This window comes from Sturnus vulgaris, chromosome 4, assembly GCF_052056855.1.
Source record: "Sturnus vulgaris isolate bStuVul1 chromosome 4, bStuVul1.hap1, whole genome shotgun sequence".
Classification (NCBI taxonomy): Eukaryota; Metazoa; Chordata; class Aves; order Passeriformes; family Sturnidae; genus Sturnus; species Sturnus vulgaris.
The window spans coordinates 18,137,094-18,152,002 of record NC_142246.1 but is presented as its reverse complement, the minus strand read 5'-3'; the positions used below and the strand labels follow the sequence as shown (position 1 = coordinate 18,152,002).

General features: G+C 42.7%; 2 protein-coding genes across 3 annotated transcripts in view; one reads left to right on the top strand and one right to left on the bottom strand.

Annotated features, from left to right (window-relative positions):
• Nucleotides 1–3,048: 3,048 nt before the first annotated feature.
• On the bottom strand, nt 3,049–8,697 carry SMIM20 (small integral membrane protein 20). Its single transcript, XM_014891512.2, has 3 exons — nt 8,522–8,697; nt 4,791–4,847; nt 3,049–3,488 (listed from the first exon to the last, which is right to left on the bottom strand). The coding sequence occupies exons 1-3, from the start codon at nt 8,628–8,630 to the stop codon at nt 3,451–3,453; spliced, it is 204 nt and encodes a 67-aa protein (XP_014746998.1). The 5' UTR covers nt 8,631–8,697; the 3' UTR covers nt 3,049–3,450.
• Nucleotides 8,698–9,130: 433 nt separating this feature from the next.
• The window catches only part of SEL1L3 (SEL1L family member 3), a 34,405-nt gene continuing 28,626 nt past the window's right edge, over nt 9,131–14,909 (top strand). For both annotated transcript variants that reach the window (XM_014891501.2, XM_014891502.2), the window contains exons 1-2: nt 9,131–9,274; nt 14,077–14,644. In XM_014891501.2, the coding sequence (XP_014746987.2) occupies nt 9,218–9,274; nt 14,077–14,644 (625 nt within the window). In that variant the 5' untranslated portion in view covers nt 9,131–9,217. The remainder of the gene's footprint in view (nt 9,275–14,076; nt 14,645–14,909) is intronic.

Here is a 14,909-nt window from a genome sequence, read left to right as displayed (position 1 = left end):
TAGTTAATTATTGCTAGACTGCAAGAAGGGAAAACACATGCTTTAATTTGGTTTAGAAAAGAGCAAATCATGAGAACTCCAACTTCTGGCCTGTTTTTTTGTAGGAGGGCATACATAGAGTAAAATTCATGATAAATGGAGGTTATTTGATGTGCTTTGACTATCACAGATAAAAAATTCCCTCTCATCATTTGGAATAATCTCAGTAAATAATTACAATATTCAGCAAGAAAAATCCCGTGGGATTTTTTCTTGCTGAATATTACACTCATTTATTGAGATTGTTCCTTCCTGCACATGTGTGTAATCTGGCAATTTGCCTGTATCTTTTGCCACATTTACTCCTTCTCAAGTGTTTGTACTTAAAGGTTTCATTGCATCATCAACAATCTGCAGTGATTCATAACTAAGCTGTGTTTACACCAAAATGCTAAATTTGCTCTTTATGAAACAAGTTTTAATAATTTCAAAACATCAGGATACAACAGGCCAAAACCTACTATAACCAGTTTCTGTTGGGATGTCAAACCACTGTTAAAAACTTTTCTTCAGTCCTTCAAGGGCTGAAGGTATATTTTCTGTTCACAATCCAGCTATAATTAATAAGCAAAATGCATTCATGAAATAGGACAGAGATAACAGCTTTAAAAATATTCTAAGAAGGCATTATTATCAAAACAATCAGAGCAACTTGACCAAAACTAACCAATTTAGTTGCTCTGCAGAACGCAGGCCTAGTCCCTCCCTAATAGCAGTGGGAGGTTATGAGAGTAGTGAACTACTTCCAGAGCAAGATAAGAGTCCTGGAGAGCACAGTTCACTACACTGAATTTCACTTGTCACTGGGTACCTGGAAGAAGAGGCTTATGTCAGGCATGAGCAGAACAAAGCATTGTCTTAAAGCCAGCCAGGACTGGAACCTAATGCATGAGAATTGAACAAGTCTCCAGGCAACTGGCACATGCCAGAGCAATCAGAAAATGTCAGTGTAAATGCTGCATAATTACTGCAGTACATACCTTGTGGACTTTACAGTTTTATCCAGACAGAATAGCAAAAATTGGAAAAAAGACATTCACTATCCTAATGCTTTAAAGCTATGGCCACGAGCCCACTTTGTTAGGTGGAACATGAGGGGGAAGTGATGTTCATTAATACCAATGTACAGTTTTTAGCATGTAGATTCACTTCAGTAGTACTCAACTGCTATAAACTGCAGTAAATTCTGTATAAACTGGCAATTACAAAACCTACTGAGCTTTTCTGCACCAGAAGGAATTCGTGGTCATGACCAACAGACATGTATAGTTCTATAAATGCTAAATAACCAAGTTCAGGTACTCAAATGTTTTGCAACATTTAAGTAACAGGAAGGCAAAAGGCTCAGTAGCTGCCACCAGCAGCCACTGTTCAGAAGCCATCTAACATTTTTCTAGGCAAGATTCAGACTCAGCAAATTGCTCAACTTCAAAAAGTAAACAAGTAGCGGAGATTGTCTTATCTCTTAACCCCAAACTAAGCAATTTCACATTCTCTGTCACATCATTTATACTGATGGCTCCACACTATCACAATATATGATTTTTAAGCATATGTGTCACTAAGTGACAGAAGCTGCATAATGGAAAAATTCTCACGTTCTCTGAAAAATCTTTGCTTTGCAGCTTCTCAGTTATAGACAGAGTATCTGCATTTCAGCAATGTTTTATTTTCACTGAGGAGGTATTTTAGATGAAAAAACTTCACTGAAATGATCTGATGCATGAGTTCCGTTCAAGAAAACAAAAAAAACCCCAAGGCTTTCTCATTTCTGCAGTCTCACTGAAAAAAGATTTAAATGATTAAAAACCTCTTTTTCAACTCGCAGCAAACACTGATTTAGCTTTGTGAGAATGTTGCTCTGTTGTATGTAGTAAAACTTCAGACTGAAAGAAGGTGGGTTTATATGAGATATGAGGAAGAAGTTCTTCACTGGAAAGGTGATGAAAGCTTCTGCTACTCCACCATGCCCTAGTACCCATGTTAATCCATTGTAGCCCATTGGTCTTTCCCCCTTGCTCTCCCCCATAAAAACCCCTTTTTCCCCCCAGTTCTTTAGGGAGCAGTCGTTCTTGGCTCCCTTCACAGAGCTGCTGGATATGAAAGGAATCTCTGTGGATTTTGCTATACGACACTTCCCATCTCTCTGTCCCTGGGTTGGCCTGGGATAGCCTCGCAAGCAGAGCTGGAATTGCTGAGCTGAAACCACTGATCAGAGCTGATCACTTGTGGCCACGGCCACTGCTTGCTGAGGCTTATCCAGTGGCTGGAGACCTGCCAGAAGACCCCTAGAAGGCAGTTCCTTGCGGGACTCTCTCTCTGGGAAGGTTGGCGGCTTCCTGGGTCTGGAGCATCACATTCCCACAGATGCCCTAGCAGCCTTCAATCTATGATCCCTACACTGAATGAGTACACTCTGGCTCCAATCATCATGCAAAATGACCTGAGAACTCAAAGAAATGGCCACATTTTCCCAACAAGCAAACAGAAAATATTCTAATATTTTTGTTAGAGTGATAATAGAAGACTAAATAAAAACTGAGGAGACGTGTGTCTGAGTGTGAGAGTAATGACAGACAGGTAGAAATAGAATACCAAGTAGCAGAATAGCAGTTTGGAAAATAACACTGTAAACATGGAGTCTTTCATCTGTTGTCCCAATAAAAGTGTGTGATGTCCAAAAAGATGACAAGCATCTGTTAACATTAGGAATAACACTCTGAGGTTACATTTTTCAAAAAATACAGGATCCTGCAATGATCTTTAAAATGTTGTGCGTCAGAATTCTACTTACTTAACTACATTAACTTTCTGCAAGTTGAATCTGTTTTGCCTGCAAAAATAACTGGTAAGAAATCTCCTTGTGTTTATCCAGACCCATGAGCTCTGTCATTCTATTTACTCCCCTTGTCCTGTGGAGGAGCAGGAGTAAGAATGGCCGAAGGACACCTGGCAGATGGCCAAGGTACCTTCCACACACACTTGCAAAATAATGACAAAAAGTACACAGAAGTTTAAAAATTTTAATGTACAAATTCACACTCACCATGTTGTAACTTTCAAACTAGGGAGGAAATTGCAGCAGTCTGCATGATTTATTCTATCCCTAATTTACTCTATAAGCGTCTACACATTAGAAAAAATCCTTTTTCCTTTTCTCAATGAAATAAATATTTCACTTCTATACTCAATCATTCAGCTTTCTAGCAGTCTGTGAGCTATGCACCAGCATTCTCTCTCAAAACTAGTACGTTTTTATCTCTGGGGATTCCAACCAGTAGCCTTTGTTACTCCTCATGTGCCCACACAGCATATTCAGAATTCTCCAGTGACACCCAAAGACACACTTCAGTGAAAGAAGGAGCAGCTGAAGACGTCCATCTTCAGTTTTGCAACACACCCAGCTGCCAATTACTTTCTTCCAAATGGATCCGACCACACTTTTAGCCCTACAAAATAAACATCAGAATACCAGCAGTTGATAATTTAGACTATTAGAGGGAAAAAAAACCCAAAACAGGTCTGCTTCCCCAGCTTGGTGCATTAAACAATGAAGAAGCCAACAATTTCTGCACTGAATTTGCAACTTTGCTTAAACTTGCAAAAATATACAGAAAGACAATTTCATCTTGATCTTAAACTTCAGATAATGGAAAAATCTATCACATTTATAGGTAAGGTGTTCTAATATTGTTGGATCAATCATTTAGAATTGCACCTTGTGCTTAAATTTGTCTAGGTTTCCTTTTCAACTAATGGATCTTGTAACTTAGCAGCAGCTAAATTCTGATGAAAATGAGAACTTACACCAAGAAGAACTGGTCATTAAATACCTGCATCTTGGATAAATGAGCCAGTCCAGTCCTCTTGAATGTTTAGTAAAAAAGACAGGTTTACGATACCTGTATTCCACAATACCCTTCCTATGTCTCTTCAGCATTTCACCCACTTCCCTGGAAAGTAAGTCCTGTACTAATAATCTAACCAATGTGTGTAATAAGGTCATGGCTTTAATCTTATTTGATTTTCACCTGCTGCTGATGTTAGGCTTTTTCAAAAACAAAAAATACATTACCCTTTAACATATTTAGATATTACATGTTTCATCAAGACAGGCACTCTCACATCTTTAATCAAGAAATGCCAGCCTCGCGTAATGAACAGCCACTCTATTTACCATTACGAAGAAATGAACTATCAAGGATAGACTACTATACTTGAATGTTACTTCCCTCATATGCTTTTCTTAGCCCTCCACTGTCAACAGGAAGGATCCAAAAGTTATTACCACTGCTTTCCAAACTTTCCTTCACAGTGGATTTCTTCATGGCCCATCCAACCACGAGGCCAGAAGGCACTGCCAAAGTGCTAATGAACTGTTTCAGCTGAGTTCAGTATTCCACAAAACTAGGGTGCAACATCGTTCTTTATAGCTACAGCTCAGCCTGTCCATGGTTCTTATTTGCTCTGAGCCAGTTCAGAAATGGAAATGGCCTCTGTTTAAGAAAGTGTGAAGACAACAGAAACTCTTAAACTTATTTGGCCAGTTAAATCATTTTAAGGTGAGCTTCATTAAAACCATAATTTTTCAGTGAGGAATTAGCCTGAAAAACTGATTTAATGTCAAGTTTATCAACTATGTTTTCACTGAATATATTCTTCACTGTATTATTTAAATCCATATAAATATTCAGACCTTATTTCAAGAGGGTCTTTAAAACAATCGATGCAAAACCATAAATCAAGCGTACCTGCAGGCTGAATATCTTCTTGAACAATACCAGCTCGGTTCATTAACTGTTCTTTCTCTGGAAAACAGAACAGAAAGGACACTACTAAAAAAAAGAAAACACCAGATATCTTGATTGCACTCAATAAAAATTGAAAATTTTATTAATTCTAGATGCTACACAGTAAAATTCTGTTGAGTATCTGCCTACAGAATGTGAATGTAGTATTTCTACTTCACTGAGAAACTAATAGCTAGTCTGTTTTGAGAGACTATAAACAAGAAGATAATCATCTTTAAACAATGCCTACTGTTTAGTAAAAGATACAAAAACACCTGCCATGGTCTCGGCACTTAAAGGATGATTAGTACTTTTAGAAGCGGTCATTCATATGTATGCTCAACATAAAAATAGTCAAAAGATTTTTTTCCTTTGGGCGATTCCCATTTTCAAGCTCTGTAAGATCTTGCAAAGATTTCATGACAGCACCTACAAAATTACTGCTTGTAAACTTCGTGAAATTCAGCATCTGAGGGATATTTGCCAATACACTGGGCCTGTCTCAGACCTTCCTTTTTTCTTTGGAAGATCCAATCACTTCCATGAAGAGAAATGGAGAAAACTATACTATTTTCCCTTACTAAATGCCCCTCCTTTTCTTCCACTTCCAGTTATGCACTTCACCACCACAGTGGTACTCTGAAGCAGGAACTCAAAGCTCAGGTGGATTAACCTTTTGCCCACATCACTGAACTTTTGAGGCCTTTAAAAACCTGCACGGTGCTGCGCATTCGCAAAGGAAGCTCAGAACTAAGCTCACCTTAAAACTGAAATTTTTCATTATCCTATCCCACTGGGAATGCACTGGCACTACATGTTATCAGGCTGTCTAGGGACAAGCCTAATGCTACTGGAGACTAGCAGGAATATCACAGTAATTGATTCTCCTTGCAAGGGGACAGGCACTAGAGGCACATATAGGTTCTCCAGTCCTGTTCACTGAGCATGGTAACTCCATTTCATCCTTTTTAGCAGACAAAATCTCAAAGGAAAAGGCACAAAACCCAGAAAGGGAGAACAGAATAGGGCAAGGAATGAGACTTCCTGTAAGACATGAAGGAGAAGGATATTCAGTCTTGAGTAGAAACTTAGAGTAGAAGGGGCAAAACCAGGAACCAGTCTGAGAGTTCTGGGGACACACTTGGGTTGAGCAGCAGGAGCTGTTAACTGGTCAGGCAAAGAAACCAGTGCAAAAACATAAGAGATGATAAACACACAGATAGGACACAGTCAATAGGGAGACTGCTGTGGGGCCTGCAAACAACCTGGAAGATAGGTAAGCCAAAAGAAGGACAAGGAAGGAAGAGTCGGTCTTGATGACAGAAGAGCCACCTCGCAGGATGGGAAAGGAACGGAATCTCACAATTCAATTCAGGAAATTTGTGAAAGTGTGACAAAGAGCAGCTGTCAAGCCACTGTTTTAGGTAATCCATGTGGAAAAGGTCTGTGCTGAAGGCCTCAATGTTTCATTATTGCCACTAAAATGCATGTTTCATATGAAGAAACAGTCTTTTTTAAAGCTAGATACAGACAGGAAAATATTAGAAAGAGTAAAGCCACAGACTGAGGTACTAAAAACTTACAAAATGATAACATTTCTGCATGAAATTAAGTCAAACTCCTTTGCTCACAACTTACAGTTCATATCAACAATTTGATTACATACAGTTTTTCTAAGTAGCTTTCATCTTATTTGTTAATTGCTAGGAACTTCTCTGAAGATGCCTGAGAATCATGCAGTAAAGTGCTCTTCCTGAATGTTAACCTACTTCACTTGTATAGAATTTGAGAGATACATGAGAAAAACAAGAGTGAAGAAAGAATAGACAGCATTTCATGTTTACATAGTTCAATGTCACTCCAGGTAATGAAAATTCATTCTTGCCTTTCGCATCATTGCTATGTGATGCTAATCAAAATGCCCAACTTTTGGGTCACAGTATCCCCAAACACAGAAATACTGAGTATTCACCCACAGCTCAAGCCAACAGAGGGTGGGAGCTTCTAGGGAAGTTGTCATTCAGCTTACTGGACTGTACTTGGAAAATCCTTTGTACCCCAAAGGCTAAATACTTTGGTTCAAACACCACAATTGTAAAAGTACACAATCTTTCCTCAAGTATTGTGATAACAAATGCTTGTGCCTCTCATAGTGATGAGCATCAAAAAAAGCTCATTGGAAATGAATAAAGGTGATATCAGATGGGGATTCAGCAGCAGCAATAAGTAATGTTTAGAATCAGGTATCAAATCACAAGCTTGTGCACTTGCTAACTGTGCACCAATCATTTATGTTCCAAATAGAGATTAAAAATCCCGTAACTGATTGGAAACATCTACTCACACAATTCACAAGTACAAAGGAGGACATGCTCCACTAGTTCTGTCCTTTTCTTACTGTCAAGACACATTTCTAATATAGTATTTTTGGAAAGCATAGCATAAGCAAAAAAGATCTAGTAATAAAGTTTCCAAAGGGAACACGGAGTAGGAAACAACTGCAGGAATTTTCACGAACACAGCATCCTTGAATAAAAACTTGTTTGTCCGTTAAATTTTACTTGAGCTTTGATACAAGGCCAAAGCCCCTCCAATAAGATCAGTAACTTTGTTATCCTTTTTTCTTTTTCCTTCCTAGAAATCTTCAGTTTTCTTGGCAGATTGTATCTTCATGTTATCAGCTTGCTTAGTTTCATAAAAATTAAAGTGAGGGGGCAAGGCTGGTTGCACCAGAACTTTCCCCCCATTTCCTTAGGCAGTATTTCACAGAAGTTCAGGAGTAATGGGTGCTTGCCCTATGGAGCACCTGCCTGGGGCCGCCGAGGCTTTGCACCTGGAGCTGCAGGTGCCTTCCAGGGCTTCCTGGATAGAGTCAGTTGTGGGCTTTTGCAGGTTTTCCTGGCAGGTGTTTCTGGTAGGAAAGTGGGGCTTTCCTCAGGAGTCAGTTTCAGAGACTCTGCAGACTAAAACCAGTTCTAGAAAATCATCACAACTATTGCTAAGTTTTACGTTAGATTTTCAACTGCAGCTGGGAAACAGAATTCGAACAGCTCATAGAATCATTGGAAGGGACCTTTTCAGATCACCTAGTCCACCTCTCCTGCACTGAGCAGGGATATCTTCAGCTAAATCAAGCTGCTCAGAGCCCTGTCCAACCTAATCTTGAATGTTTCCACGGATGGGACACCCACCGCTCCTTTGGGGATAATCTGTTGTAGTGGTTCACCAGCACCATTATAAAAAAAATGTATTCCTTCTATCTACTCTGAATTTACTCTGTTTAGTTAAAAACCATTACCTCTAGTCTTATTGCAACAGGCCCTACTAAAAAGTCTGCCCCAGCTTTCTTACATGCTCTCTTCAAGTGTTCTACAAGGTTATCCCGAAGCCCTTCTCTTCTTCAGGCTGAAGAACCCCAATTCTCTCAGCCTTTCTGTAAAGGAGAGGTGCTCCATCTCTCTGATCTCAATTCTCTAAGGAGCAGCTGAAGGTTGTTCTTAATCACGTGGTACCCCATAACTTGAAATAAGAGTACGGCGAGTTGTACTATTTCGGTTTCCAGGTATCTCCTAGACCAGCAGAAAGCCCCTCGAGAGTCACTCACTGAGCAGCAGCCCCAGCATTCCCCCCATGGCCAGGCACAGACCGCGCCATGGCCAGGCCCAGCCAGCTCCCCCCGCTCAGGAACTCACTGTACTCCTCGGGCAGCAGCAGCGGCCGGAAATAAATGGGGTAAAAGGCAGCTCCCACCACGGCCACGAAGGCGCCGAAGATGCCGACGGTGCGGGACAGCCCGGCCATGGCCCCTGCGGACGCGGCGCGGGGCCTGCGCGGGGCCTTCCGGGACACTCGGGAGCGGCGCGGCCAGCGCCCGGCCCACCGGGAGCGCGCCCCCGCGCGGCCGGCGGGGCGCAGCGCGGCCACGGGGCCGGGGCCGGGGCGGCCGCGCTGTCAGCCCGGCCCGGGCAGCCCGCGATGATGCGCCCCAGTCCCGCCGCCCCGCCCTAAAGCGCCTCGCCCGGCAGCGGGAGCTGTCCCGGCCTAGGACTGCGCCGGTAGGGGGGAGGGCGGGGGCTGCCGCGGAGCCGCCAAGGGAGCGGGCGGGCGCGGCCCTGCGCGGGGATCCCTCCCTGGCGCGCCGCTGCCGGGACGCCGCCCGGCGCCTGCCGTACGGAGCTGCAGGAGCCTCCAAGGAGCTGCGCAGCACGGCCGAGACTCGGCGTCTTGTGGCCCAGCCCCTCCGCACCTGCCGTGGCGGAGTGGGGCCCTGCCCTGCCCTGCCCGGGCGGCGGCCCCTCCTCCAGGAAGCCGGATCTGCCGCATCCTTGTCGCCGGGCCGGCCGCGCAGTCCCTGCCGCGCTGGGCACCGCCGCAGCAGCAGCAGCAGCATGCGGCTCCCGTCCGAGCCCCGCCGCCCCCCTCCGCTGCTCCTCGTCCTCCTCACGGTGAGTGCCGCCGGCCCCGCACCTGCCCCCGCGTCCCGACCCAGCCCGGGTGTCGCGGCAGGGGCCGGCCCGTGCGGGGCCGCGGGTCGTACCCGCAGGGCGGAGGGAGCCGGACTCCGGCGGGGCGCTGGGGGTCGGGGCCGCCTCTCGGGGCTAGACCCCGGCTGTCCGGCCTGGCTCCGCGCCCCCTCCCAGCCCCCAGGGTCACGCTGTCTCACTGAGCTGGGGGACGCCGAGTCGTCACCTCCAAGTGTTAAGCTTTCTGCCCTGGGTGACGATAAACTTCTAGAGTGCAAAGAATGGAGAGGCCTTTGACATCTGCTTACAGATGCACGACTGAGCATTGTCCTGCACTGGCTTACGGAAATGTATTAGGGCCATTTACTGAACTACTTTTTTATCTTTGCTGCTAAGCATAAGCTCTTCTCAAAGACCTTGTGTGCCTGTACCATGTTGGTGCTGATGGAGAGCAGCAGATCAACACCCCTTTTTGTCATGTCTTCTTTTCACGCATCTTAAAATGAAGCACGAAGTGTGGGGCATTTGCAGGTGAGGGACTGCGCTTATCTACAGGTTTTGTGCAAACGGGTTCAGGTTTCATAGGGCTATGTGGAATTTCTGCAGGGCTGAACTCGTGAAGGGTCCTGTTGACCCAGCAAATGAAAGAATACTTGCTCAATCATTTCTGTTTTATTACACTACTGAAAATGTTTCCTAACGCTTGCAGTGCCTTGCCTCCCACAAAGATTTTTATCCCAAGATCTGATGGGATGACTTGGACTAATTTGTTCAGATTCAGCAGGATTTAAGAAAAGAAAAAACAACCAAAAACATTTATAGCTTTAATGGCTAAGTTGCCCCACACAACAAAACCTTTATGTCTGTCTTGTTGAATTTTTCCTAGTTCACGGTAATATTTTGAATCAATGTAGCTGGCCTCTTTAGTGTGCTGGGAAACTTTTATATTTAAGTCTCATAATCACACTTAATGTGTAATCTTTTCATCCTTGTTCTATGTCCGAAGTGATGCACATTTAACTCTGCCTTGTCTGATATTACAGGAAGGGAAGATGCTTTCTCACCAAGTAGGAACATTTAGATGATACACTCCTGTGCACTGTGTAGTGGCAACCAAGTAGTAACAGAGACTCGGCTGTGGTCTGGAAGTTTATGGTGTGCAGTCTCTGCCAGGCCTCCATCACTGTGGGGTTGCTCAGGGTTCTTTGCTCCATGGTGTTTACTGGATGAGCCTCCAGAAGGGTTTGTTAGGTGGGATGTAAGAATAGGCTCAAATGCATTTCATGCATTTTGGCAGCACAGGCCTCAAGTAGTACCGAGGGACAAAGAATACAAAGTAAAATGCGGAGCCATTTAGTGGATCAGGCACTACGGGAAAGGCACTAGCTCAGCAGAGCTGAAGCTAAACTTAGGCATCTACAATTGTGTTGCATTGTCCTTAAGTACTTTAGGGACATGATGGAAATTGTTCTACAAAAAACTGGCTTTGGGTTTCACAGCTTACTGCTTTGGGATCCCCACCACAAAATTTCTGCCATTCACTGGAAATCAGATTAACATATTCATGCACTGCTGCATCTTTGTTAATGAACTCTGCCAGACCAAACTGTCTTTACTGGAGTCTAGTTCCCATCTCTCTGTATTGGATAACCACTGAGAAAATTGAGTGCTGGCTGTGCATGCTTTGACAGTAAGTGTGTATGTGGTAAGCACACATTAGTGTGCACCCCTATGCTTTGTAGTATTTACCTGGTAGACTTTTGCATCTTGTGATAACCACATCGCTTTGTGTTCATAGTATATTACCATGTTCCTCATGACACAGCCCCCATATCACAAAGATTAAGCTACTTACAAGTACTCTTTATTATAAGATCAAGAAATATGACTTATAACCATCAAGTACAAGAGGTTGAGGATAATTTGTTCCTGCTGCTGTGGGCTTTTAATGGTTTTGGAAGTATTTAAACTAAAGAAGGATTGTGTTGGAAATGTAAAAGAAGCATGTCAAGTCAAGCTCTGAAAGGTACTCAAATTAGTATTAAAATCAAGGCTCTCTTATCAACTTTTATCTCAGTATTTGTGTATGTGTGTTATTCTAGCATATGGTAGACACCATACCATGTGTTTCAATGGATGCTGTGTCCTATTGCTATTCCTTTTTAGCCCCTTCAGTTTGTGTAGTTTTAACAATATCACAAAATCACAGAATATTCTGAGTTGGAAGGGACTCACGAGGTTCACTGTGTCTAACTCTTTCAGTGAATGGCCCATAAAGGGACCAAACCCACAACCTGGGCATTATTGGCACCATGCTCTAACCAGTACACATTTTGTGGAGTGGGAAATAAGGCAGAGAGGAAGGCTGTCACTCTGATGAGCTTTCCCTATTGTAGAAAGCCAAAATACTGAGTTGCATAGTGTTTTATGGCATTCTTTTTTGAACAAACTTTATTTGTTCAAGGTGTATATCTTGGTGCTTACATGTGTTTATTCGTGTTCAGCATCACTTTGATCTTACTTGCAGTGTCTCTTGTTGGATACAAGAAGATAAAGAGCATTTGGTTGCAGTTATGGAATATGGTTTAAGTGACAAGTTCCTTAGGAACACTCAATAAATCTAGTGATCTAGAGCTACCCATCTGCTTGCAATGATACCTTTTTCATCCAAAAGTTCCCTCATTTAGTTATGTCTTCCAGTGTCTGCCCTTAATAAAGTCAAGATCTTGAAGTAAACAGCACCTCTATGTATACTTGTGTTCCACTAGCAACCCTTGAGCTTTTGCACCTCTAAGGAGGCAGGGAACTAGGGGAAAAATAGCATTTGATCACACGGGTGATCAAAAAGTCCCAAAATACTCATCTGTGGGAACAAGAAAGTAGTATAGGACTTAGTTCTGACTTTTCTTAATATTTACACCTTCACAGGTCTTACTGGCTTGATGTTTTTTCAGTGTAGTACTCAAGGAGTGTAAACATGTTCTTAAAAAATAAAAAGCAAAATAGTTTATCATTAGGGATTTTTACTGATCCCTGTATTGGATTTCGGTCAAGGTCTAGTCCTCCAGGTGCACAGCACATCATTTCTGTGATTAGAAATGTACTAATGCATAGGCTGGACCTTTTAAATATTTGGAAAAACACAGTGAAAAAGCCATCAATCCAAGACAGGCATCCAAGATAAATTTTATTTTAATTTGTTTAATCTTAGCAAAGTTAAAAGTTACCCAAGACAGATCTCATTTTGAATAATCTTAATGACCATCTTCCCTGGTAAGCCTAAGTGACAATTCTGAATATTTAAGACAGACCGGGGGACCTGGTGGAACTGCTGTGCTGGTGGCTTGCCCTCAGAGCTGAGTAATCCCCAGTATTCCTTGGCAGTGCATCAAGCTGGATGCTGACTGCAAGGCAGAAAGAAAAGAAGCTGTTTGAAGCCTTAGAGACAAGAACTTCAGCATAGAGGATAATCCTGTTTTATGTTCAGGCACCCACTTCGAACCATATGTACTGTAAAATAGCTGTGGAGAGCAAAAGCTGAGCAAATTCAGCCTGCTGATTTTGCTGCTCAGATTTGCAAGTCCATCCTCAGGATAGCAACATGTCAAAAATGAAACACTTCACGAATATTAATTCATTCTCAGGAAACCTTTGTTGTTTTGTCCTTCAGGGACCTACATGACAGGTAACAAAATTAGCTAACTTTTTAAGAAGATACAGAAACATCAGGCTGTGGCAATCCTAGCAAACAATAATACACAATGAATATATGCCAGTACATTTTCGTGTACACTCCTTAGGCCTGATCCTAGGAGCATGTTTAAATAGTGTGACGTGTAAATCGCTATCTTAGACCGGATTCCACTTGCATAAGGGCTGAAGGATACACCCTGTAAATGGAGTTTGTTTGTAGAAGCATGTGTAACTTGGAGACCTTGATGTAGGGAAGTTGTTACCATTAAAATCTTGATGGTGGCTCTCTAGACGTCCACGTCTACATGCTGGGTAAAAGAAACCTGTACTGGTTTGAAAGCAAAACCAGTGAGAGACTCCAAGTCAGAAATACCATTTAATAGGGGGAAAAAAAAAAGAGAAAAAATAAAATGCATGCAATAGTACAAAAGAAAAACACTGACAGAGTCAGAATACAACCTGACACCCTGTCAGTCAGGGTGTTGGTAGCAGTCCCATTAAATGGTGGCTGCAGTCCTCCTGGATGACAGATGTGGTTCAGTTGAAGCAGTGCTCCTGTAGAAGGTGCAGCTTTCCTCTGAAGGTCCAGTGATGATGTGGAAAGGTCCGGATTTTCCTCTGGAATCCAGTGGAAAAAGGCTGTCTTGGTGTTCCAAATCTCAGTTTTTATCTAGGTAGGAAAGGCTTGGCTCCACCCCCTGGCTGGAGCATCTCCCAGTGGGATGGTGTAATCTTATCAGTCATGCAGTGGGACTCAATAGCCCATTAGCAGGCAATATCTTCTTGGAGGAAGGATGGGTTGTGGAAAAGATAAAGGTGACTGTCCTACCTGATTTATCAGATCATCAGCAGAGGATATCTCCCACAGTGGTAAGGATCGACGCCCCACCTCGTTTCAACAGATGGTGATAGAATACATACTTTTGGACACATCTTTACATTGTAACCCAGGACAAAACCTCATATTTTGAAGTTTAAGTAAGGTATATAAACATGCTAGTGCAGTGTTCTGTTATTACCATGAGTATATGAGTAATCACATAGACTTAGATTCTCTGATTAATATGTTTGTGTTTTGGGTTTTCTTCCAGGACCTTGTGCTGTCCTTTGGAAAGGAGACATTACAGACAACGGCAGTTACTCCACAGTTTCAGAAGAATATGGATTCTGTAGACTTTATCTATTTAAACATTTTAGAAAAGAAAGTTCTTAACAATTCTGAGGTTTCAGTTGAGTATTTATGTTCTAAGCCTTGTATTGTCAGTTTGGAAGCAGTAGCTTCCTCTGAGTTCAGGACTGGTGTACCAGTGTACAGAAGGAGATGGAAGGATGAGAAGAACCTTTATGTTAGCAGAACTCGACAAGTACACTTGAAATTTCCGAGCATCATGGTTTACAGAGATGATTATATCCTCAGAAACTCAATAATAGTGCACAGTGTGATACTGTATGCATGGATTAGTCACAAATCAGCTAGCAACTATGATGATGAGCAGAATGAAGACTACCAGACTGCAGTTGCTAAGAATTACACATTTTTAGAGGCAGTTCCACCTTTTGAACGGCCATATAAGGACCACAAAGTTTGTCTTCAGTGGGGTGCTGACTATTTGTGGATGCTCCAGGCCAATAGGATACCTCAGTGCCCTCATGAAACTGGTAGGTGCAATGTCACTTTTTTTCCCCAAAGAAACAAATAACATCTCTGGTAAGCTGTTAAAAAACTGCTTACTGGTAGTAAATGTTACATACTGTGGTTTACTTGGGAAGCGTTGTTGAACATGTAATCACCACAATTGTGAGGTTAGAGCTGCAAGTTGCTGAAGCCATCCTGCTCTTCAAATTGCTTCATTACAGCCAGCCTGGAGGTTGGTAGCAGCCTGGCACCCAATTTTCTAAGTGTATTCAAACACTTTTAGTCAAA